Source organism: Phasianus colchicus, chromosome 3 (assembly GCF_987193195.1).
Source record: "Phasianus colchicus chromosome 3, bPhaCol1.hap1.1, whole genome shotgun sequence".
Classification (NCBI taxonomy): domain Eukaryota; kingdom Metazoa; phylum Chordata; class Aves; order Galliformes; family Phasianidae; genus Phasianus; species Phasianus colchicus.
In genome coordinates, this window is record NC_143438.1 from 38,095,001 (window position 1) to 38,118,635 (window position 23,635).

Sequence of the window (23,635 nt, forward strand, 5' to 3'; positions counted from 1 at the left end):
AGAAGATGATCTTTACCCTTAAAGTTTCAGTCTTTTTTCTTTAATTTTTTTTTATTTTTATATATACCTTCCCATACTATGGGAGTGAGTTTAGAACTGTACATCTGTTTCTGAAGCATTTCTTTCTGCATTCAGGTGTCAAATCTTAAGTAAACCTGGGAAACAAGCATTCTTATTTAACAGATTATGAAACTGCCTTGGCTGCAGAAAAACAGTTCTAATGGCATTAGAGCTTGATAAAAGTATAGTGAAATGCATAGTTTAAAACAAGAGGATGAGCTTCTACCATCACACACTGCATTTGCCACAGGATTTCTGCTCTCACTTCCTAAGCCCACAAAACACTCCTGTAGATTCCTTACAGTATAAGGAAAATATTTAATTGCAATATGTATCGTCAAGAGATTATATTTCCATTTCCCTTACAGTGCACTCAGTAAACATTTGTGTTGTGGTTTATGGACTGATCAAAGCTAAGAGTCATGATACCACCTCTGACAAAGAACATTTTACACCCATAACTGCCATGAAGTAAAACACCATCCAAATCTAAAGTAGCATAACTCTGCATAACTGCCTTCCAATCCAGGTAAAAAGGAACTTAGATATAGATGGCCATTCTAATTCCTACTCTGTTGTCCCATGTGGTTGACACACACAATGGAGGAAGCAATCTGGGGCATATGAATGGAAAAACTTTCAGCTCATGTAACAGAAGAGGAATCGGTGGGTGACTACATTTTGGTTAATGGAATGCAACTACAAACTGTGTCTTCCCCAGAAACCAACTGCTGATCAAAGAGCCTGCAGCATTCAGCAGCTACTGGTATTACCTTCCACAGATCCACAGACAATGCTAGCATACATTCGCCACTGAAATTAACAACCTAATTATCAGAAATTTTATCCACTCAATCACAAATGCTTCAAAAGAAGTATTAGATGCTCAGTAAAAATTGAAGAGTTGACTTGAAAGGTTTCATTCACTTCTAGTTTTACATCCATATAGAACATCAAATCCCAATCCACTTTTCCTGGCTACTTTTCTTTCAGACATCAGTAATGCCTTCCAATGACATACTACGCAGATTCATATACTTTAGATAGCTATACCACATGTTAGTAGCATTTGATATTCCAGAATTCACATGGGCTTAAGCAAGTACATTGAAAATCATAGCTGTAGTTATGCCTGTCACTTATACCAAGGAATATAACTTCTAATTTCCTGAAGGATACATTTTCTGTAGAAACTGGCAGCTTTCTAAATATCCTATTAATGGCTTTTGAGATCTCAGATACAAGTCCACCAATAATAATAATAATAATAGTATTGCTCAACCATAATGATACCTCTGGATCATAGAAAACACAGGCAAATTCTTGGCAAGAGGAGTATGGAACCAGAGTGTGTTGCAATTTCCATAAAAATTTTCCCCCTGTTCTCCAAGACCTGGTTAAGTTTTCTCTTGTCTATCACTAATTACTGTTCTGCTGCATTTAAAATATGAGAACTGTATCCCCTTGTTAAAGTGCATTAATATAGACCAGAATGACCTTAGAAAAACAAACATACTATTAATGTTCTTTGAAGAAAATGTCCTGGAACACAAACTCCAGTTCAGCAAGTATTTTTTTTTTTTTTATCTGAGTAACTTTATATATATGAATGCTCCTATTTGACTCAAAGGGATTACTCATCTGCAGAGAGTTATTTCAGAGGCAACTCATCATTTAAAATTCACAGGGAAAATAAGGTAATTAAACAACTGTTAGTTAAGGCCTTTCTGTGGTATGTTTACATAAATTAAACAGAGGTATTAGAGACAATTTTAGTTAACAAAGTCTTCCTTTCTAAAAAAATGTATGTTTTGTGCTGAAAAAATGTATTTTTGTACTCTTAAATTCAGAGTTGTCCTTAACAGTAGCAAAATTCAGTCTCACAGATGAGTGACTTAGTGAGTTCATTTTGATTTTCTTTCTCATATTTTTGTATACCTTAAATTCAGCAACGAAACATCTCAGTTGGTCCTCCTTTGCCCCAGCTTACACCTAACATAATTTCTAACAGAAATTAGAACTCGGCACCATTAACACTACTGATGCATTCACCTCGTCCTCAACCACATTGCCTCCGAGACACAATAAAGGTGTAGCCAAAGATTTATCCCGCCAATAAGATATAGTTATAGGTCCCATGAAGATTACTGACACTGAAGTACCAAATATGTACTGGCCTTGGACTTAGCAGATAACATGCCAGTTCTGAGATACATTCAAGTTGACAGTAAATCAGTATCACAGTTCCAATAACAGGAAAAAATATCTTAGAGGAATTTCTGTTAAAACATTCCACTTTTGAGTTAGTTATTAAATGGTAATGACCATAATGGACTAGGCAATAGGTTTCTTAGGTTTCTTTCTGGCTCAAATGTGCAGGCAATTTACAATAAGGCTATTTTTTTTTAAGCTTCTGTGGTTTGCACTTTAAATCTATTTTGTCTTAAAAACAAACGAAACTCAACCCCCAAACCTTAAACCAAAAGATATAGCAATCTTATTATGAATTATACTTGTTTTGTATATCTGTGCTTGAAAACACAGCCTTCAAAACACCTCCCTTTTGTGTCTACAAAAAAAACAATAGTCATGGGTAATGGAAAGCTAGAGAGTAAGTCACACTAGTTCAGCACTGCTTCACTAAATTGCAGATGTAATTTTTATTGCCTGTCTCAGATGTCAATGTATGTCATCCAAAATTCTTTCCTGCGAAGTTTGTAAAAAGAAGATCAATTTCTCAAGGTGTATAAATATATTTTTCAAGCACCCTTTTGAACTTATTTCAATTTTCAGGTTTTGATGATAGTCATGCTGACAACTTTTTTTGGTTCATCAAACTCTGTACTACAATTACATGAATTTACTTTTAATAAATTACCATCTTTGCATATATCAGTCAAACCATGAAGACTAAACACTTGCAAATAAAATGCATTATTAATTTAATTGTCACAGCCTATTTAGCTAGCTTCTATTAGTATTTGCTATAATATGCAACATATCAGAGGGCAGAATCAAATTCAAAACATAAAGAATAAACTGATTATATTGTTCTAGAGAAATTAAAAAATAGCAAGCTTGCAAAATTATAATCAAGGCATTAATGTTTTAAATAGGTAGGAAAACTATGTAATTTAATTTAGAATATGTTTATAGCCAAATTGATGTTTTAACATGCTGAAGAAGGATTTCTTTGGTTCCTAAAGCCATTAAAAAGCATCAAACTCTCCCACTATGGGAAAGGTGGAAAGGAAAGCAATGGCAGACTCGTATTTACTGCAGTAGATCGTGTGGCTTTAAACATCCACAATCACCAGAGAGGGAACATTCCTATAAAATTATAATGTTGTTTTAGCTCTACCACACTTATTTGATGCTGCACTACATTAAACTTAAGTGCCAGCTAAGAAGGTATTGCAGATAAGAAACAACCAAAAGACAGATGAAGAAATTTTAAACAGAGAAAGTACAAAGCCACTCAGACATCACTTGTGCATGCTGGCCCAAGGGAACAGCTGCAGATGGAGCACAGAGGTTTGCAGGACAGAGCTTGGCTCCTTGCTCCCAGGGCAGCTGGGGCTGCCAGGGCTGTGACCCTGCCACTACATGGATGAGTTGGGAGGGAACCTTCCTCCTCCTGCCACGCTGGCGAGGCAGGCAAAAAGCCTTTGAGGAATATGGGAAGAAATAGGGTAAAGCAGCCAGGCGGCCTTCAGAAGAAACAAACAAACAGGAGACAGCAATCACCACTTTATGTTGTAGCATCCTGCCTGCTTAGGAATCCATTTCAACATGACAATCATTAAAATTACGACTGTCAGGCTAAGATACAATATTAGGATTTCTATCCTTTTTGTGCACATATTCGCTGTGGTAAAACAGGCATTCTATATGTTATATTTATGATGATTACACAGCAAAAACCCCCTTGCAAAACGACATACTGAATGCTGCCAGTATCAAAACATGCCACCAGAGTAAAACTTTTTTTTTTTGGCAATTGTTGTTCTATGAGAAAAGATAACCAGCATAAACTTTAATACAGTATCTGATTTGATCAAACTGTATTTGTTCTCTGATGCATTATTCTACACTTTAGATGAAAACTAATATCTCAAAACTCTACATAAACATGCTTTAGGAAAATTCTGGTTAAGTATTTTGGAGAGGCAATCTTATAAAGAATAAAAGCAGTGATTAAACATGTACTTAGTCAAATAAGAGTTATATATAGTGTGTTAATGTAAAATCCTGCTTTTTCCTCACTCCATGATTACACTGTGATAAACTTGTGAGGAAAGGAAGGCTCTAAGCAGCTACCGTTTCCAGTGTATTTAATAGAAAATGAACATGACCCAGGAAGAGCTTTGCAGCGATCTCCTACAATTCATAGCTACCAGTTAACTTCCCTTTCTTGTGTGTTAAAAACAGGAAATATTCTTTATTTGTAAAAGCTTGCAATGGATGAACAAGTTACAATGTAGTACTATTTGAAACATAATTAAGCACAGACTATTGAACTCCGTAGGTAGGATGCATTCATTTATCCAAATTGAAATAGAATATGCAATTTTTTCGCTATTCATAAAACCATCACTATTTGAGCTGCCCCAAGAACTCAAGAAAAATGCAATAGCTATGACACATGGTGACCAGTAAAAAAAAAAAAAAGTTGCAACTAAAATAACTGGATACAATAAACTTGAAACAATAAATTGATTTCTTTTTTGTTGTTTTTTTGTTTGTTTGTTTTTAAGTCAAAACACTGGATCTCTGTTCCTGTCCAAGACCAATGAGCTAAAAGTCCAGGTGAGATGTTTTTGGGTAAGCTAAATACTCCAGGCAACACATACTACATAAAGAAAAAACAGTAAAAAAATGTAAAGAGACTTACCTCTCTTTGGGTGTGCCAACTCCGTGCTTGCCCAGTAAATGAGTATTCAAATGCTTCTTCATCACAAAAGCTACCCTGTTGAACAAAGAAGAACATCAAGATTAGTTTTTTTAATATTTTTTCTTTTTTTTAAATAGAGACTTCGTCAGTTTTGAGCATGCACTTGAGCATATTTTACTAACGTTGGAATTAAAACAATAACTTTGATAGACAATATTATAAACTTGTGAGTCCACTCTGCAATGACAAATTTTCTTCAGATTGTAGTCACTTGTGTATTTTCATTACAAATAAGCAATCACAACCATACATCACTGGTCAAATAGAAAAACTGCTCCTACCTTCTGCTGTAAATTATAACACCTTATATAATATTGTGAGAACAGCCAACTTTGCTTAAATTGCATTGTCTCATATTATGAACTGATACAGTCTCAGTTACACCTTTGAATTTATTTAAGTTTAATGGACACATCCTACAACCTTTCTTCGTACGAGTTTCATTTTCTTTAATGAGAGTAATAAAAAGAATACAGCAAGATCAGATGCTTTAATCACTGCTTCTGTCTGGTCAAACTTCACTGTATTAATTATTTAAAGAATATACATGGAAACAAATTAATAGTCTTAGTTATTTTATAGCGCTGTGAAAAAAAGGAAGGAAAAAGGTGAAGTACACATTTTCAGTTACATTTTGAGAGTATTCTTGAAACTGGCAAGACATTGTTCAAGGCATCAACAACAGCAGCAACATTTACAGTACCTGGCATTGTGTTTACACCAAACAAAACACAAATATTTTAATTAAATTTTAGTGATATATGTAATGAAACAGATAGGAACCTACAGAGTACCATTTTGCTGCTGCTAAGACCCGAACATCAATTTAATTATGTCATTTGACTGCTTCAAACGATTTAGATATCAGACTGAAGCTGCAAACTAAAACAGTTCTCTTGATAAGCAAAAATTGTACTGCTGTAACTTTCAGTGTGAAAAGGGCTTGCAAACATTTTTGTTAATTATGTATTACAGCTGTCCTTCATAAAGTTAATTACAAATAGCTGAAAGGCAATAGACTCTATTTGCATATGTACATGAAAGGCATGACATATGCAAAAATATGATTTTAATTAGCATTCCATGATATGAAGGGCTACAAATCAAACTGGCATGTTATAAGATTTTTAACATTAAGCGCTGAATTCATCTGGACGTGTTTGCAGTAATGGACAATGGAAGGACTGTAGAAAATACTGTAGCATTATGGCACGTATTAGCCACGAGAGCCAAGAAAGAGTACTTTTCCTTTACAAATATCACAGTGTAGCTTCTCCATGTCTGATCTACTTTCAGCACATTCACATTTCTACAGAGAATCTCTCTTGTGCATCCTTTAGGGTGTAAGAATATAATTTTATGTTATTTAAATGACAGCGACTTCATAATCTTTATAAAAAGACATAAGTAATGCCTTAACTACTTTCCGCTACACAATGTATAAGTCACTACAACCATGGGTAATCTATCACACCACGATCATTATTAGTATGCAAGCGCTATTGGAATCACTGTACATAGGGAAAATTATTGTAGCAAAGTAAAATCGTGTGTTCTGATAACAGCACAAGGCATTCCAAATGTAGCGCTTTCTTGCTTTTCAGCAGAAACAATAACAATTTCTTCACAGCTGTGAAATGTACCTAACAGATCTTAATTTAGTAATATTTCCATTTTCTGGTACAAACCTTCCCCTCCCTTAAAAAAAAAAAAAAAAAAAATATTACTGTGAAAGGGTAATGTGCAATTCAAGTTGCAAAGGCACTTTGATGCTTCTTACATGGCAAAGTGTCCTTAGGAAACGTGGAAGGCAAAGATGCCAACCAGTTACACAGTATTTCTAGGGATGTTTTTTTCTACTTTAGAGTCTGTAAACTTGAAGCTGCTGAACAAAAGCCAAACACTTCTTACATTGCATCTCTGCAGGGGGTACAGACAGAAATACCTTCCTGCAAATATCAAAGACAAAGGCCTTGTTAATAATTTGAAGTAATTAATCTCCCATTAGATGTTTGGTACTGAGCCACCATTTCGCTGCTGTTATAAAATACAAATAAAATGAAGACTGACTCAATAAAAGTCTCAGCACCTACTAGCAGCTTAAGCTTTTTAACGTAATGCCTGAAGACTTGTACTTAAAAGCACAGCCTGCCTCTGTGCAAGCTTAAAGTGCTCAGCACACCTCAAGAACATCCCTCATGTTGCAGATTCAGGCCTTGAAACTAAAAGTGAAGTTGCTTGAGAATGAAATGCAGAATTTTTACTAAGAAAAAGGGAGCCCTTTGTTCAAAAAAATATTTTTTTCTTAGAATAAAAACAAAGACTAAAGATTTTGCTTGAGATGCTGAATATGAGGATAACACAATAAAAGGTTAGGTGTGAAAACCATTTGTTTATATTTACCAAATACAGCAGGAAATTTTAAGGGAGCTGTGGAAGTGGGTAGTGAAAACACAAATGTTTTCAACACATTCAGTAATTCCATGTTTCCAAGCAATTACAGTTTTAAGGAATCAAAAAATAATGCTTTTCTCTCCTCCAACAACTGACTCACCTCTGCTGAGGTAAATCAGTTACTCCTAAGTTATTGCCAGGATTGGATAGTTGACAATGACTTAGCCTTGTTCTTTCCAAATGAATGTTAAGGGAATCCTGTCTGGCACAAACAGGGACTTGAGGATGAATGATTTCAAGATACGTTGCTGTAATATATTTTCTAATCACGGGGAAATTTTTTACAAGCTTGTAATAAGCACTGATTCAGACTTCCATGAATTTCTTTTCTTTTCTTAACTCCAGCAGAAACACAAGTGTTCGAATGCTTTCAATTAACTGAATTAACTGGTTTCAAAAAAAGGCATTAAGAAGGAGTAGGAAAAATCTGAAGTTGTCATACTCCTTCTGTTTCTTATCCATGCAAAACAGGACAGACTATAGACCTAGAATCATTTTCACAAAATCTGATCTAAAAATACTCATTCCCAATTCACATGAAGATGGGCAGTAACAACTGCACTAATTTCCTAAGGTTCAGGGAACCTTCTCCTAGGGAAGAAACATCCATCCCAGACTTCCAAGTCTCGACCAACGAAAGCTCCCTGCATGTACATGGAATACTGCTCCCAGAAGTCTCTCCTTGCACTGAGAAAGATGAGTAGGCCGGACTTTGCTTGTATTCACTGGCATTCTCATGAATTTTTTTGTTTGTTCGTGGTTTTGTTGTTTTCGTTGCTGTTGTTTGTTTTGTTGTTTGGTTGTTTTTTGAACTTTGCTAGTGATTTTCAACTACTCTGGCTCCACACTAGCATTATTCCCCAACACATGTACTCTATGTTCAAAATCCAGGACAAATTAAAAATAAAATGAAAAATGGCATAGAGTTTTAGAATAGCATCCACATTCCCTATGGACAGGTTTTTTTGTTTGTTTGTTTGTTTGTTTGTTTTACATAGAAACTGTAAAGAACATTCAATCATAAATATACAAGCACCTTTCCCAAAATAAGTTTGCAGAATACTCTGTTTTCAGTTTGGAAGAGTTGTGGTTTTGCAGGAATGTGTCCACTCATAATCCATGGCACTCTTCAAACAGCACTTGGACTCACTCTGAGAAAGCCTGTAACTGATTTAGGAGCCTCTGAAGACTTGTCTTCAAGTTATAAAAGCATATTTTAATGTACAAAAGAAACAAAGGAAATTCTAATTCTGGGACTAAAGAAACATATTGGACAATCTTGACTTCTACTTTTCATTCTACTGTAGTACAAGTTCTTCAGCATGTACAATGTTTATCATCATAGTACCCGAGGAAAATGAATAATCTGTCACATATTGTTCTCTCGTTTTCTCCACAGGGAGAGAATTGTTCTCTGTGAAGTATCTTTTTTGAGAAGGCAAAAGATCCTAAGTTTTACTATGGCTTGAATCTATAAAAGTCTTTTTTTAATATGTATATTGCTCTGTTAGTGGAAAGTCAAGTTAAAGAAAGCAAACACAAAACAAATATCCTAGACCATAAAGTCATGAAATCTGCGACAGTTCATTGTTTCATGAGCATTTACTGCTCAGCCTTGGCCTAATTCCAAGGTAGGAGCTCTATCTTATCTCTTTCAGAAAGTCACTTGCATCTCATCAACAAACTAGTCATCTTGTAGTCTAACTATTGCAGAAGACCAGAATTTATTTTTGTGGGACTCTACAAACTAGTTACACAGCAGCTGAAGAGCAATTTTACATTACTTCTCAGTGAATACACAGCTCTGCAACAAGTCTCAGAGAATTTACCTTATGGACAGCAATGTTCAGTGATGGCAGAAAAGTCCAGGAGAACAACAGATATCACAGAATCACAGAATCGTAGGGGTTGGAAGGGACCTCCAGAGATCATCGAGTCCAAGCCCCCTGCCAAAGCAGGTTCCCTACACCATGGTGCACAAGTAGGCATCCAGGTGGGTCCTCAACATCTCCAGAGAAGGAGACTCCACAACCTCCCTGGGCAGCCTGCTCCAGTGCTCCGTCACCCTCACCACAAAGAAGTTCTTGCGCACATTGGTGCGGAACTTCCTATGCTGCAGTTTCTGGCCGTTTCCCCTTGTCCTGTCTCCACACACTGCTGAAAACAGTCTGGCCTCGCCACTCTGCCTCCCACATCTTAGATATTTACAGACCTTGATCAGGTCCCCTCTCAGTCTTCTTTTCTCAAGGCTAAACAGACCCAGTTCACTTAGCCTTTCTTCATAGGGGAGATGCTCCAGACCCTTCACCATCTTTGTGGCTCTCCGCTGGACTCTTTCCAAGAGATCCCTGTCTTTTTTGTACTGGGGAGCCCAGAACTGGACACAGTACTCCAGATGAGGCCTTGCCAGGGCAGAGTAGAGGGGGAGGATCACCTCCCTCGACCTGCTGGCCACGCTCTGTTTAATGCACCCCAGAATGCCATTGGCCTTTTTGGCCACAAGGGCACACTGCTGGCTCATGGCCAACCTGTCGTCCACCGGGACACCCAGGTCCCTCTCCGCAGAGCTCCTCTCCAGCAGGTCATCCCCCAACCTGTACCGGTGCATGCAATTATTCCTCCCCAGATGCAAGACTCTACACTTGCTTTTGTTAAACCTCATCTGGTTTCCTACTGCCCAGCTCTCCAGCCTGTCCAGGTCTCGCAAAATGGCAGCACAGCCTTCAGGCATGTCAGCCAATCCTCCCAACTTCATATCATCAGCAAACTTGCTGAGGGTGGCTACTATCTCCTTATCAAGATCACTGATGAAGATGTTGAACAAGATCGGACCCAGCAACGACCCCTGGGGAACACCGCTGGTTACAGGTCTCCAACCGGACTCTGCACCGCCAGTGACAACCGTCTGTGCTCTGCCAGTCAGCCAGTTCTCAACCCACTTCACTGTCATCTATCTAAACTTTATTAATACTCTTAATATCCTTTACAACTACTCTAAACTATACAGAACAGGAATTTAACTCTGAGAATACAGGTAAACTAGTATACGATAAGTACAGGCCCCAAATATATACCATGTTTTAGTAAAGCTCCTCTAAAGTCTTTTTATTCTTTCTTTTAAGCAAAATATAATGCTATTATTTTAAAATTGTTAGCAATTAGATCTTTTATCTTGTTTTTCTTATAAGTCTGGGGCACTCAGAAAGGATGTTACGGTTTACCATTCCGGATAAACCACATGGGAGATCTGACAGCTCTGAGAAATAATAAGGAAAAGGATTTCTCAAACTTCTATGCACCCGTAGAATATAAGTAATATATTATCCTGTCGGCACCGTCTTTTGTTTTCTATGATTTGTGCCTGAATTTCTGTTCCTGTATCTTAATCTGAAACAAGAGGCCAGAAAATCAAAGTATTCTGCATGGATCATGCCAAGAAACAGGACAGTATGTTTAGGCAACTGAACAGTAACACAGACACAGATAGTTGTTATTCCATGACTGAACTACTCTTGTTCTTTATACTTTCATGAAATATGCTGTAAACCTCAATTGTTTGTAGTTGAATGAGTGGTTCACAAGGAGTCCCACCAACAGAAGCACCAAATTACTAAAAGAAAGACATAGTCCCATTTCTTAAGACAAATCATGAGTCACATGTTTCAACATGTTCAATAAAACTTGTGTCATTAATGATTCGTACATGTTGTACGTATAAAAGTAGAACTTCATACACTCAAATCAGCACTTAGTCTAATAATACACAACAGTTTATATGGACTTAAAGCTAAGCTTTTAAAATCTCATAATTAAATTACGAGTTGCTAACCAAATCTCTTCTCTCTGGCAGGACTTTGCATTCAGTAGGTCAATTTCAGGGACAAGAGCATAGAGGAAAACACAGAACTACCCAGAAAACAATGGTTTTCTATATACAAGTAATCTTTTTTTCCATGCATCAAAAGTTTAAATTCCTGGGAATTTCATCAAGTCCATCATTCGTGGATGTTTGCTGATTCTGAAAGGTCCAGACTGGGATGCTGATAACTCTCTTGCATGACCGTGCGCAAGGGACTCAATTTAAAAGAAAGTATCTGGCAGGGCTGAGTCTGGTGTGGAAGATATCCAGTAGTCTGAAAGGCTTCATGTCCTTTGTGACAGGATGTCAGGTTCGACTAAATATCTGGCAGGACGAAGTCTAGTGTGGAAAACATCCAAATATCTGAAAAACTTCATGCCCTCAGTGACAGGACGTCAAGTCCTACAATCCTGCATAGGAAAGCTGGGATTTCCTGCTGACTCACTTAGCAGCCAAATGAGGCAGGTCTTTTTACTTCCAACTCACAACTATGATTGTTCTTCTTAAGTTAAAAAAAAAAAAAAAAAAAATCAATAACATTTCAGAAGGTTAACAAGTCACATGTCATCACTCAGGCTGCAATACTGAGAGTGCTGTGATGCGTTGGCTTACACTACCTGCTGACCTCACATATTAAAAAAGGGTATGGCTATTCTATGCTCCACCCTCACTAACACTGGTGATCAAACTGAAAAGGAAAACAAATATGTCTGGCATATGTGGCACCTTACTCCCCATCTTCAAGTGCAAAACAACTTGGCACACTTGAAAATGCAAACTTTTTTCTCTTTAAAGAGAAAGAAGAGGCAAACGAGGACAATTTTAGCATTGCTAACAAGAAAAGAACCAGAGCACCGTGGCAGTCTGTGGCAATTCATAGAACCTAAAGATTCAAGCATAAGTTTTACATTTCCAAGAATTATTAGGCTTTCTACCTCATGTTTAGAAAGCTGGGGGGGCTTTTTACACTCTTCTATGCAACAATCATGTATTTACCTTTTCCATGGAGATGTACCACTGCTGAAGCCCAAAAACCAACATTTTTGAAAACTAGTTTTAGGGGAATATGCAATTGTCAGTGCAAAAGACAGCAACCTTCCCTTCTTAAAATTTTTCATTTTTACTTGGAATGAACTAACGATGAAGTCAAGATGTCTAAAGAAAAAAAAAATGAGAAAAGACAACAACTTGTATTATTACATTAGTGGAACACCTGTACACAGCTTGCACCCAATGTAGACTTGAGTATCACAGCAGCTACTCTTCCTGACTTGCTTTGAACAGGATGACAGACAACAGGATTGTCAATGTGCTGTTCAATGACCTGCATCAATCTCACGAATAATTTACTGCTATATCAGACAGATCATTATGGATGAGTTGCGCACTATCAATCAATCGGCTGTATTGTTCCTGCATATTCCTGCATTTATCATCCAGAAGAGAGAAAAAATCCCTCAACATATTCTTGTTGCTTTCTGTCACCAATCTGTGTCCTTCAAAATGTGAAAGAATCATTAGTCACATGGCCATAAATTAGTAGCAGTGGGCATAATTATTTCCTTTTAAGTATTTTGGCATAAAAGAGCTGGATATAAAGGAAGAGAAAAGAAAACTAAACTAAACAGAAAACATCCTCTTCTGCTCCACTCAAACCAACCCAGAAATATCATGCCATCCAAAGCTGTTAAGTTTTCTCACCATCCCTCTTGCAAGAGATGTACATAATATAAACCATTCAGGACAGAAATTAGCCTGTCACTGCAAGGACTGTGGCAAAAAGAAAAAAACATTGGTAGTGTCTACATTATTTCCTTGATCTTGAGGAATTCACTTATCCATTAATTGTATGCCTCACCTCAAGTCACTTAGTTTGTAACTGAACCTGAAAGGTTTCCTTTAAGTTAGCCACAGATTCATTCTTAATTTCACTTTTTTATCGCTTTATTTCTTTTTTTTTAAATACCAAAAGCATCCCAAGAAACCTCAAATGAACAATGCAGAGGTTCAAGCACCTGTGTCCCCTGGACATCTCCTGTTCAAACATGAGGAATTAAAAAGGCTCCAAAATTCACAGTAAAATATCAGATATGAATAAACTAAAAATTAATGACCAGTGAAACCAGTCAAACAAACAAACACACACACACAAAAAGAAAGCAATCAATTTTTGGAAATTTACCTTTTAATTCTCCCCAAACACCTATGTTTAGAAATGAAGCTGAAGTTGTTCATGCACCATTACTAAAAATAACAATCTACTTGAACAATATGCATCTGGGTATTCTTCTCAAGCAAAATAAAACGTAATAAAAATATTTTTGTTTTGTTTTAAATCTGAACTTTCCTACTGAAGTTGAATTGACCTATTGTCCATCTAAATATCCACAGTTCTGTTATGGAGCCAAATTGATGATAAGCTAATAAAAACTAACATAAATAAAAGATTGCTTATTATACATACTATTTTTAAACTGATCCCTTTAAGTAAACAAATGGCTTTCTACTTATTTTGTTTGCTTAATGGGCAGACTAAAAATAGCTGAAACAGTAGCAAAAACTTTGAAGTCAAAAGGTGTTCACTTTGTCAGGTAATCACATTACAAATATATGAGAAAATTAGTACCGCTACAAGAAATGTTTGTTTCAATATTCAGAGGAGTTAATGAATGTTAAGTGATAATGGTAGACAACAGCACTATGTAATTACATTTCTAAACACACCTTACCAAATCACTTCTAAGCTAGAAGAATCACATGTTCTATTAATTTTCATTGGTTATCAAACATCTGTAACTGTCACCTCCACCAGGTGTTTGGTAATCTAACAGCTGCACAGAGTATTAAAAAAAAAACAAAAAACCACAATGCTTTCTGTAGTCTGCTGTCAGCCTCTCAGTTTACCAGAGCACAGACTCTCTTCTGCGATTTCTGAAATTACACCTTAGGCTTAGCATTTAGAATGCACTGCATCTAAAATAAATTACCATCAACATCCAGAAACATAACAATACCAGAGAATGTATTTGTTGTAATAAATAAAACTCTGGGAATGCTTTCAATGTGCATCAAGATTTTCAGCTATATACAAAAGGGCAACCACCAATTTTGCCACCAAGAAATTGCTCTCTTTTCTTTCAGTACATACATCCAGCATTACTATAACAGCTCCCTTCCGTTCCCATTTCCTTCCTCTCTTCAGGCATTGTTCCATCTCTTCATCCACGATCCATTTCCTAGCATGCTTAGTACTTCACATCTAAGCATAGCCACAGTATGATGCAGGAGACATCAGTTCCACCTATCATCATCTTGCATCTGGAAAGAGACTTCAAACTAATCTGCTTCAGGATAGAACAGAAATGATGTTGCCTGTCACTATCTGCAAGTGTCAACTCCAAAAGGCTGGCACATGGTTTTTTCCTTGATTTCAGTAGACCGATGTGTACATTGTGTTTTTCAAAGCCTGTAAACACGTTGCTCTCAGATCATCAGTGTGACATCTAGAACTGATGGCTTCTTTATGTTCCTAGTAAATTTAAGAGAAAATGGACCTCTCAACTCGGAAAGACAGTGCAGGCTATGAATTAGTTCTCCCTCTCAATAGAATAGTGATTTCCAAAACTTGAGTTCAACTTAAAATTTATAGAGCCAAAAAATATTCATAATTATGTTCTTTCTAATATTTTTTTGAATCTTTTATTCTTCCTGAACAAAAAGTCACTTTAGATGCTGTGTTTTCTTCCTAACTGCTTAGAAATTGCACTGCAGATGGAGTTACCAGGTTAAAGCAGATTTTCTACAGGAAGAGCTATATTGAGAGTAATATCTTTGCCATCAGAAAAATCTGCCTATCTTTAAAGGAAATCAAAAGATATTTAAAGATAGTTGACTGGGCTGGAAAATGCTTAGGGTCTCCAGCAATAGGACCACCATACATAACTCAATCAATTCAGAAGATACAGAGTTTGTGACCCTTTACAAAGTTGAGGCTATGAAGAAAAGAACTGACCACTGTCTGATAACTGAAGTGCTCAGAATTAACAGTCAGAAGTCATAAACTATTTTTACTGACAGTTTACCCACGATTTGAAAACCCTGCTGGTGATAGATAGCAACTGAACCTAAGAGAATGCAGCCTGCTTGGTCTGTGACAATAGTGAGAAACTTGCCCTAGGTCTTTGTCTAACATTGAAGAGCAAGTGCCGGTTGATCTGTTTATTCCTGAGAATTAAATCCAGTTGTAAAATATATCCTTCTTGCCTTCCACAAGACCTTCCAGGAGACTGTTTAACTTAAGGTAGAAAGCAAAATATTTCAAAATATCTGTTCAACAAGATAGCTACAACTGCATAAAAAGCGTAAAATGAAGACAGCAGTACTCAATCTCTGAGAAGTATCATTCATATGCATGAATCACTACAACAGCTTGGACAAATCAGAACAGACTGGTTCTTGACTAGGAAAAAAGGAGGTAAGCCATTGGATCACACTGGTTTCAATTCACAAAAATTCATCTAATACTTTTGTACATATAGACATGCCAATAGCATAGGAAAAATGAGGACACCCAGCTTGTCCAAGGGTTCTCTAACCTACTGTTAGGTTGTTCTTACCTCAGAGGCTGTTCCTACCTCAGAGACTAAGAATCATGAAACACTGGCAACAGAAACACCGCAGTGTATATCTGACACTTGGCTAACATATTTTATGTTTCACTATGATTAATGTTGATTTTTCATAGTTCCAAGATACCTCAGTTTGTAGTTAACATAAACATTAGAAGTTTGTTCCGCAGTTTCTGGTCTCAGTTGCAGTTTCAGTCTCTCCAAGCACTCTCTTCTCAGCCAGCTCCAATCCCCCAATACCTGAGATTTGTAACAACTTTTTCCCCCTACCACTGAAGAGGAAGGAGGCTGGCTGAAGAAAGCAACACTGATTGCTAGAGGAAACCACAATATGCAAACCAGAAGGTCTTGTATGCACCTACAAGCACCACAGATCTACTGAACTCTTTCAAATAACGAAACTGAACATGGAACCAGCAGTGCAGAAGTTTATCCAAATGAGAACTCCATGTGGCTACTGGACTGTTACTCCACTTGTCCCATAAGCAAGTGGTAACATCTCTCACCACCTCAGCCACAGACTTAGCAGGAGAATTGCTAGCTATTAAAGCTGCTAGCTTTAGTGGTAAGTGCGATATTGCCTAGGTTTGTCCTAGTCCTCTGCTGGACTCACTTCAGACCAAGAAGTGGAAAGCCAGGTGACTAGTGCTGAAATGGCCTTCTCCATCACCTCAGAGGCTGAGGGCTTTGATGCTGGCAAGTTTAAAAGAAGGGACTGAACAAGTTATTCTTGTACCTGGTCTCAGAAAAAATGTAAGTTCTCTGTAAACAGCTGAAAGATGCCTCTTCTGAGACTGCAAGGCAAGAGCTAGCTAAAGGCAGAAGCTTACTAAAAACTCTGAAATTCCAAGTAAGTGTTGAAGGCTTTCTGCAGGATGAACAGAGTACTCACCTGAGAACTGAGATCTAATTCCTACTGAAGCAGTGAAGACAATTAAAATAAACAATGAATGAGAAGTACATTTTGCACTAAAAGACACACATTCTTGCAGTATAGTTGCTGCACACATTAGCTACAAAAACTGTTATCAGTATCAAGAAAACAAAGGAGTATATATAAGACAAATCAGTACAGTCATGAAGATGGTATCTGTGACACAGCAGAAGATATTCCCTGGCAAAGAATACACCAGTCTCAGCCCGTAGTTGAGATGTGTGGCCAGAAACGGTCAGAGTTAATCAAGCATGAGAAAGATGGATCTATATATATGTCCAATGGAATTAAGAAAAAAATACCTTTGATCTCAAGGGCCCACATATACGTATACAAACACATTGAGTGTGCAGATGAACAAACCCTTGAAGGACAAATAAGTTTTGCTGAAAACAAAATGTTATGGTATGTTATTAAAAGAAAAGAGAACTACTAGATTGCCTGAAAAAATGCAAAAACCAGAATTTGTTGTGGTTTTTTTTTCTGAGTTTTGTCAGCCAAAACTCTGAGATATGTTACTACAAGGATACAGGACTGTAGTTTATATACAAAGTGAAAATATGGCCCTATAAAGAGACTTACATAAAGAGACATAAACCATGTCTCTTTAACAGTAAAATTATTGTCAGTCTTTCTGAGATGACACTTCCACTAGAGGGCTCTTCCTTTTCTGATCCTTGGTGTTGTTGTAGCCATAGAGCCTTAGGTTTAAGTGCTAGTATGGAACAGTAGAATCCACCAGTTTTCAACAGGAGGGAAACCTGGCAGCATAGGTAGCACACATACCAACACACACGTAGCACTATTCCATTTCATTCTATTACATCATATTTTGTCTTTCATGAAGTTTACATCATTAACATCAGCCTTGGAAACCATCACATACATAGGAAGAGATGAGTAAAATCTGAACTATTTAGTATCTGTGCTTCTTTATCCCTGTATAATATGAATTTGGGACGTTTTAAGAAACTGAGCAAGGTCTAACTATTTTCATTTTTGTGCTAGCAGGTAAACAAAGCCAAAGAATCTGGGCAATTGGATGCTCTTGTCATGTTTTGACGCTGTTGGCATTGAACCGTTCAACTGAACAGAACAGAAAACTGTATTTTAAAAATTTGCCAGACGTGAAAGAATTCTGAATATTCTTAAATGAGTTAAGAAATTTGAGGAAACATTTGTAGAAATGGCCTACATCTTCTCCATTGAAATTATCAGTGGCTGGCTAGAAGCTGACAAAGTACTTTTTACTACTTGTTCAAATTTCTTTCTCCTATTTCAACATAATTATCTCTAAAATCTGTAACAGCTGAATTCTCTAAGAATTGAAAAAAGCAAACAAAAAAAAGAACTAGCAAATAAGTAGCCATTCCTTGTAAGCTATTTCTTGGGATTTAAAGGAATTAAGTCTAAAGTAATCAACTTTACACAGGTCAGCATAAATCCTTTGGAAAACAGTTTTTTTTTCCCACAAACAGTCCCACAGCCATGAGCCATAGTTTTGTCATGGACGAATCACACCAATGCTCAACACTAACTGTAAAGAAACATTTGATGACTTAAAAAATCATGGAAAATGTCCCATAATCTTATAGACCTATCCTGTATTCCTGTCCGAGCAGAGAAATTTAAAAAAATATGGTCACAACTGGAGCAAGTGTGGAAACCATCGCTTTGGACCAGAGGGTTTTCAGCCACAGATGGCCTCACACTTTAGGCAGTATAAATGATCTCTGAAAAATTAAGTACATAAAGAATGCTTTCTCGTTTGTTTCAGACTAAAATAAGCAAACAAAAAAATCAAAGAATTCTGTTCCTTTATGTTTTCTCAGAACCACCAAAGCCATGACTTATGACATGAAATGTTGGTATCTGGGCAGACCTGGAGACAGGATTAGTTTGATCAGCATGCAACTTTTGAAGCACTGAATAGCAGGCAGTGTTACATGCAACACATAGCCGAATGGATGGATGGAATAGATTTTGTAAAGAGCTATGAATAAAATAGTCCAAAAAATTAACCAATAAACACATGCCTGGGTAAAAAAAGCCATATTATAAAATTACTGTAAAGATCCCGTAACTGTTCAGGGGAGGAAAAAGTCCCATTTTCCACCTAGCCTGCAAGCGCCGAGTTTTCAGATAATAAGATCCAAGGAACCTGTAAACCCAAGGCTCTAATTTTCTTATGGCGACTGTGTAATATTTTGCAAAGTAAAATTGACTGAGATGGAAGCTATTTTGCATGGTACAGTGGCGATGGCTAACAAATGAGAGTTTTGTGGGCTGAATGTTAGTCCCCTGCCTCATCTGCCACCCCTAATGACAGCAGCCACCTGCTGTTTTATTGTCACAGCTGGAGCCGGTTCACACTCCTTGGTGCTGAGCTCTGCCCATGAGCGCCAAGCTCTCGCCTCGCCTCATTACTTTGATGAACTTTTTATGGTCAGCACCCATGAAGACCTCATCTAGGACTATACAACCTAGATCGGCTTCAGGGAGTGCTTCCAGCTAGCACGAGGTGATAATACACAGTGACACTATGGCTGCTACTGTCTGTCACTTAGTCAAGTCACTGTACTACACTCCTGGCTCTACAGGGCCCTCAACAGGTAAAATGCCATGAAATTCTCTTATATAATAAAGTTATTTCTCTCTTTTTCACATTGTAATACAGAGATCGTGTCATACTAGCAAAATCTAGCTTTTCAAAGATAGATCTGAAAGTAAAAAATATACCAAGCTGTTTACTACATATAACTACAGAGAAGAAATTTCTACATTCTGTAGACATAAAGTCGCTGCATTCCTAAAAAATATATCCTGTGTTAAAGCAACAGTGAAAAGCATATTGCAGCTTGATTAACAGTGCCCAATATGGAAAATCATAATTACACGTATTTTCTAAGAGAAGGAACATTTTAACTTAAAGAAAAGAAAGAAATCAAGCCAGCTAAAACAAATTACTACCCAAACAAATCCTCAGTGCAAAATGATATGTTAGCCCCCCTTCTCCAAAACAAAACCCAGACAGATGCATTTATTGGATATGATAATAGAACAAATCAAGATAACAACAAAGCAAAGCCTTTTACATTGCCTATTTTCTTCCGATATAAAAGCAAGCATGATTGTCCTTCCTTTTCAAAAATTTTTTGTACTAGCAAGCACTCCAAATCCTATGCGCTTCTGTACATTTTTAAACTCCATCAGAAATTTTCTTATTGATTTATTTCATACAGACTGCTTTCTGCTCCATCACTGAAATTTTACCTCAGGTTTACTTTCAGCAATAGAAAAATCCTTCTGGTGTCAACAGAGCTTTATATTTGCCCATATTTACATATATCATTAAGATTAATATATGTGCTATTAATAATAATTTCATTAACATTCTGAAATCATCAAATAACATTTTGACTTTTGAATGGCTGTAGGCTATTAGAAGCCTAAAAACCAGAACATTTTCAGTATTCATTGTGTAGCAATCCAGCTGATCAGTTTTGACAAATTCATGCAATGTTATAAGCCATTAAACTTCATTTAGTTTCATTTAAAAATTCCACCTAAAAAAAAAACCATCTTTTTTTTGTATAGACATGATTTCTAATATATAGCAGTTCCCAGGATTTGTTAAGAATTTTTGGTTTTATTTGTTTCGTTTTAATTTTATTGAAGTGTTTTGAAATTTCCCATACAAACATATTTTGAAATAATATTAAAACAAGTGCTGAAAACCTCTGATGAGGTATCATGCAATTTAGCTCCTGTTGAGGAGGACGCTCCGCACTTCCTATGCCTGAGACAGGTGGAACCTTAAAAATGTTCCTGAGAATAGACATTATCCTATGTTTTAGAGAATTTATACAATCCCTTCTTTGTTAACACTTTTTAAGTGTGTCCTAAACTGCAGTTAGAGAGCCAGAAAAATTAATATTTCAATAAAGGTTTTCACTTTGCTGAGCACCTTCTGTAAAGTCCTAAAAAGTATTCAAGAGAACTTGAAGAGACAGGAACTTGCATAACAAGGACCAGAAGTATATTAAAATTCCTGTTATATAAATGAAACTAATTTTTCTACAAATATAATTGATAGTTCAACAAGAGAATTTCTTAAGCACAGTGATCTATTAATGAATTGATGATATCCTTTGTCAACATAAAAAAAAAATAAAAATTCCCTTGTTTTGACTAGCTGATGTATGTGTCAAATGCATGTTTAGTATTTCAAAAATAAAATATCAAGATGCAGTTTGATTAGTGCAGGGTAAGACATTACAAAACAGCTCACTGGAATGATCTATGGTTTCACCAGAATGATCTCATAATGATGATGGTAATTAAATAATATCTGAGTTGTTGTTTTTTTCTTTTTTTTTTTTTAAGAGGTGCTGTGTCAGCTACACTATCCCAGTTGTACATTTTGTGACAGAGCACAGTCAATCCATTTAAAAAGTTTAGATTTTATCAATTTCTAAGCCATTGCAAAACTACCTCTAAAACAACAGTTACCAAGGTATATATTTATTCACCAGTTATAACAGAATTTGTTAAAGGATGCATGGGCATCCAAATAAGCTACACTTTTGCTCACTGTCTTATACTAAGTAGCCTACACGTATGCTTAAGTATTTGGAAATATTTTTCCTTTGCAACATTGTGTCGCAGTGGCATTACGACTGTGCTTTATAGTTATATTCTAACATACTACTTCAATTTATGCAGTACTCACAGTTCACTGGTCTGTAATTCTTAATATCCCTCTATCTTCCACCAATTTTCATTTAGTAGCTATTATTTGAAGTTCATTTTCCATGCCCTTTCAATTGTGATTTTTTCCAACGTGACAACAAACATCAGTGCCATTTCTAATAGTGTCATTTACTGGAGTAAGAAAAACAAAGTTTTCAAAAAGAATCTATCAGAAAATCACCAGACAGTAGCAACCTGTGGTCAGTATCAAGATGAGCTGTACATGAATAGACAGTCTGAAAGTAACAGGATTTGTATCCAATTACTCATCCCCAGAGCCATTCTATCCCCGAACGATAAATTTCTATCAGCTGATCCTTTAAGCCATCATCATCTGGTCATGCTACCGTGTTCCAACAGGAAGGACAAAAAGGGAAACACTTAAGGTTTTCTATTCAAATCTCTAAGATACAGAATAGTCATGTTGACCTCTTAGAAGTTTTGAAAACGGATCCTAAGAAAACAGAAACAGGCATATAAAATTTTTTGTCTTATCATAAATATTGTCTTCTGTACTTGCTCCAAGCATACAAAGAAGCTTTCAATACGTGCATTTGCCTTGCAATGATCAGAAATACATGTTGATTTTTAAAAACGGCTAATTTTCATGTTTGCTGTAACAGAAAAGGACATTCATATGAAGGATATTGAAGACATTGCTGAAGAATTGTTCACCCTTTAAAAAAATATTATCACTGTAACGCTGACAGTGTTGGTGTCAGGTTGGGCAATTAGCCACTTAAGTGTGAATAAGATCTGCCAAGAAGCTGTTTCATTTTTGCCTCAGAATATATGTGTATCTGTGAGCTGGTGTGTGTTTGTGTTCATGCATCAGTGGAATCTGGTTGTTCATGCCAGGTTTTCTTATCATACTTTTCTGCCTCTTTGAATTTGCACATTCCTGCAATACAAAACGGACACGTCTGCTGATAATGTCAACATACTTAGGTTCACGAGGAGAGATTTTGTGTAACTAGATCTGAAGTAGCCTTTTTGTGTTCATTACCTGACCCTGTCTGTTTACACAGCGCTAGAAGAGCTGTTCGTGGAAAGAGCTCCAACACTGCAAACACCTCTAAGACATTAAAAGGCAATGGATGTGGAAGGAATCAGCATCAAAACACTCTCCTACAAACTCCATTTTTATATGTCATCTGAAGGAAATTCTCACTTCATAGAGCACAGTAGATTCTATGGGATGTTGAGAGCATTTTGGAATCTCTTCAATATTGATCACATTATGCTTTAGACTTCTGTACATCTATTTGGGAAATTCTAGTTGGTAAAACAGTATAGAGTAGTTCAGTAGGAAGGGATCTTCCAAGGTCATCTAGTCTAGTTGCCTGACCACTTAAGGGCTAACTAACAGTTAAAGCATGTTATTCAGGGCACTGTCCAAGCACTTCTTCAACAGGCACGGGGCATCAGCCACACCTCTAGGAAGCCTGCTTTGTGTTAGACCAGCCTCATGACACAGAAATGTTTTCTAGTACCCTGTAAGACCCTGACAGCTTTGTGCTGTTCCCATCCTTCCACGGGGTGTCAGGAGCAGAGTTTGCCAGCTCCCTCTGCTCCCACCTATCAGGGAGCTGCACAGAGCTGTGAGGTTGCCTCTCAGTCTCCTCCAGGCTGAACAGCCCAATGTCCTCAGCCCCTCCTCACGGGACATACCATCCAGCCCTGTTACCAGCTTTGTTACCCTCTCCAGAATGCTTTCAAGGACCATCATCTCAATGACCTTGGAAAGATAAGTGAATAGGAAGTCTAACAGACAACAGACTACAGCATAGGCAGGTCAGAGTTACTGCATAGAAATCCTGAAGGCACATCCAGACTTCTATCTCCCTGATGTAGTAAAAACGTTTGGACTCTTTTTCTGTTGTTTTGTTGTGGGTGAGGAGTAGGAACTGATGCAAATATTTACCTTACTTATTTCAATAGCAAAAATACAATTATTCCAAATAAGGAACCTACAAATGTTCTGATGTAATCAT

The 23,635-nt window shown here is 36.8% G+C and overlaps 1 protein-coding gene across 3 annotated transcripts in view; it reads right to left on the reverse strand.

The window, feature by feature from the left end:
• The window catches only part of ZNF407 (zinc finger protein 407), a 351,093-nt gene that overhangs the window by 205,440 nt on the left and 122,018 nt on the right, over window positions 1-23,635 (reverse strand). For all 3 annotated transcript variants that reach the window (XM_031589041.2, XM_090137300.1, XM_090137301.1), the window contains exon 4: window positions 4,955-5,029. In XM_031589041.2, the coding sequence (XP_031444901.2) occupies window positions 4,955-5,029 (75 nt within the window). The remainder of the gene's footprint in view (window positions 1-4,954; window positions 5,030-23,635) is intronic.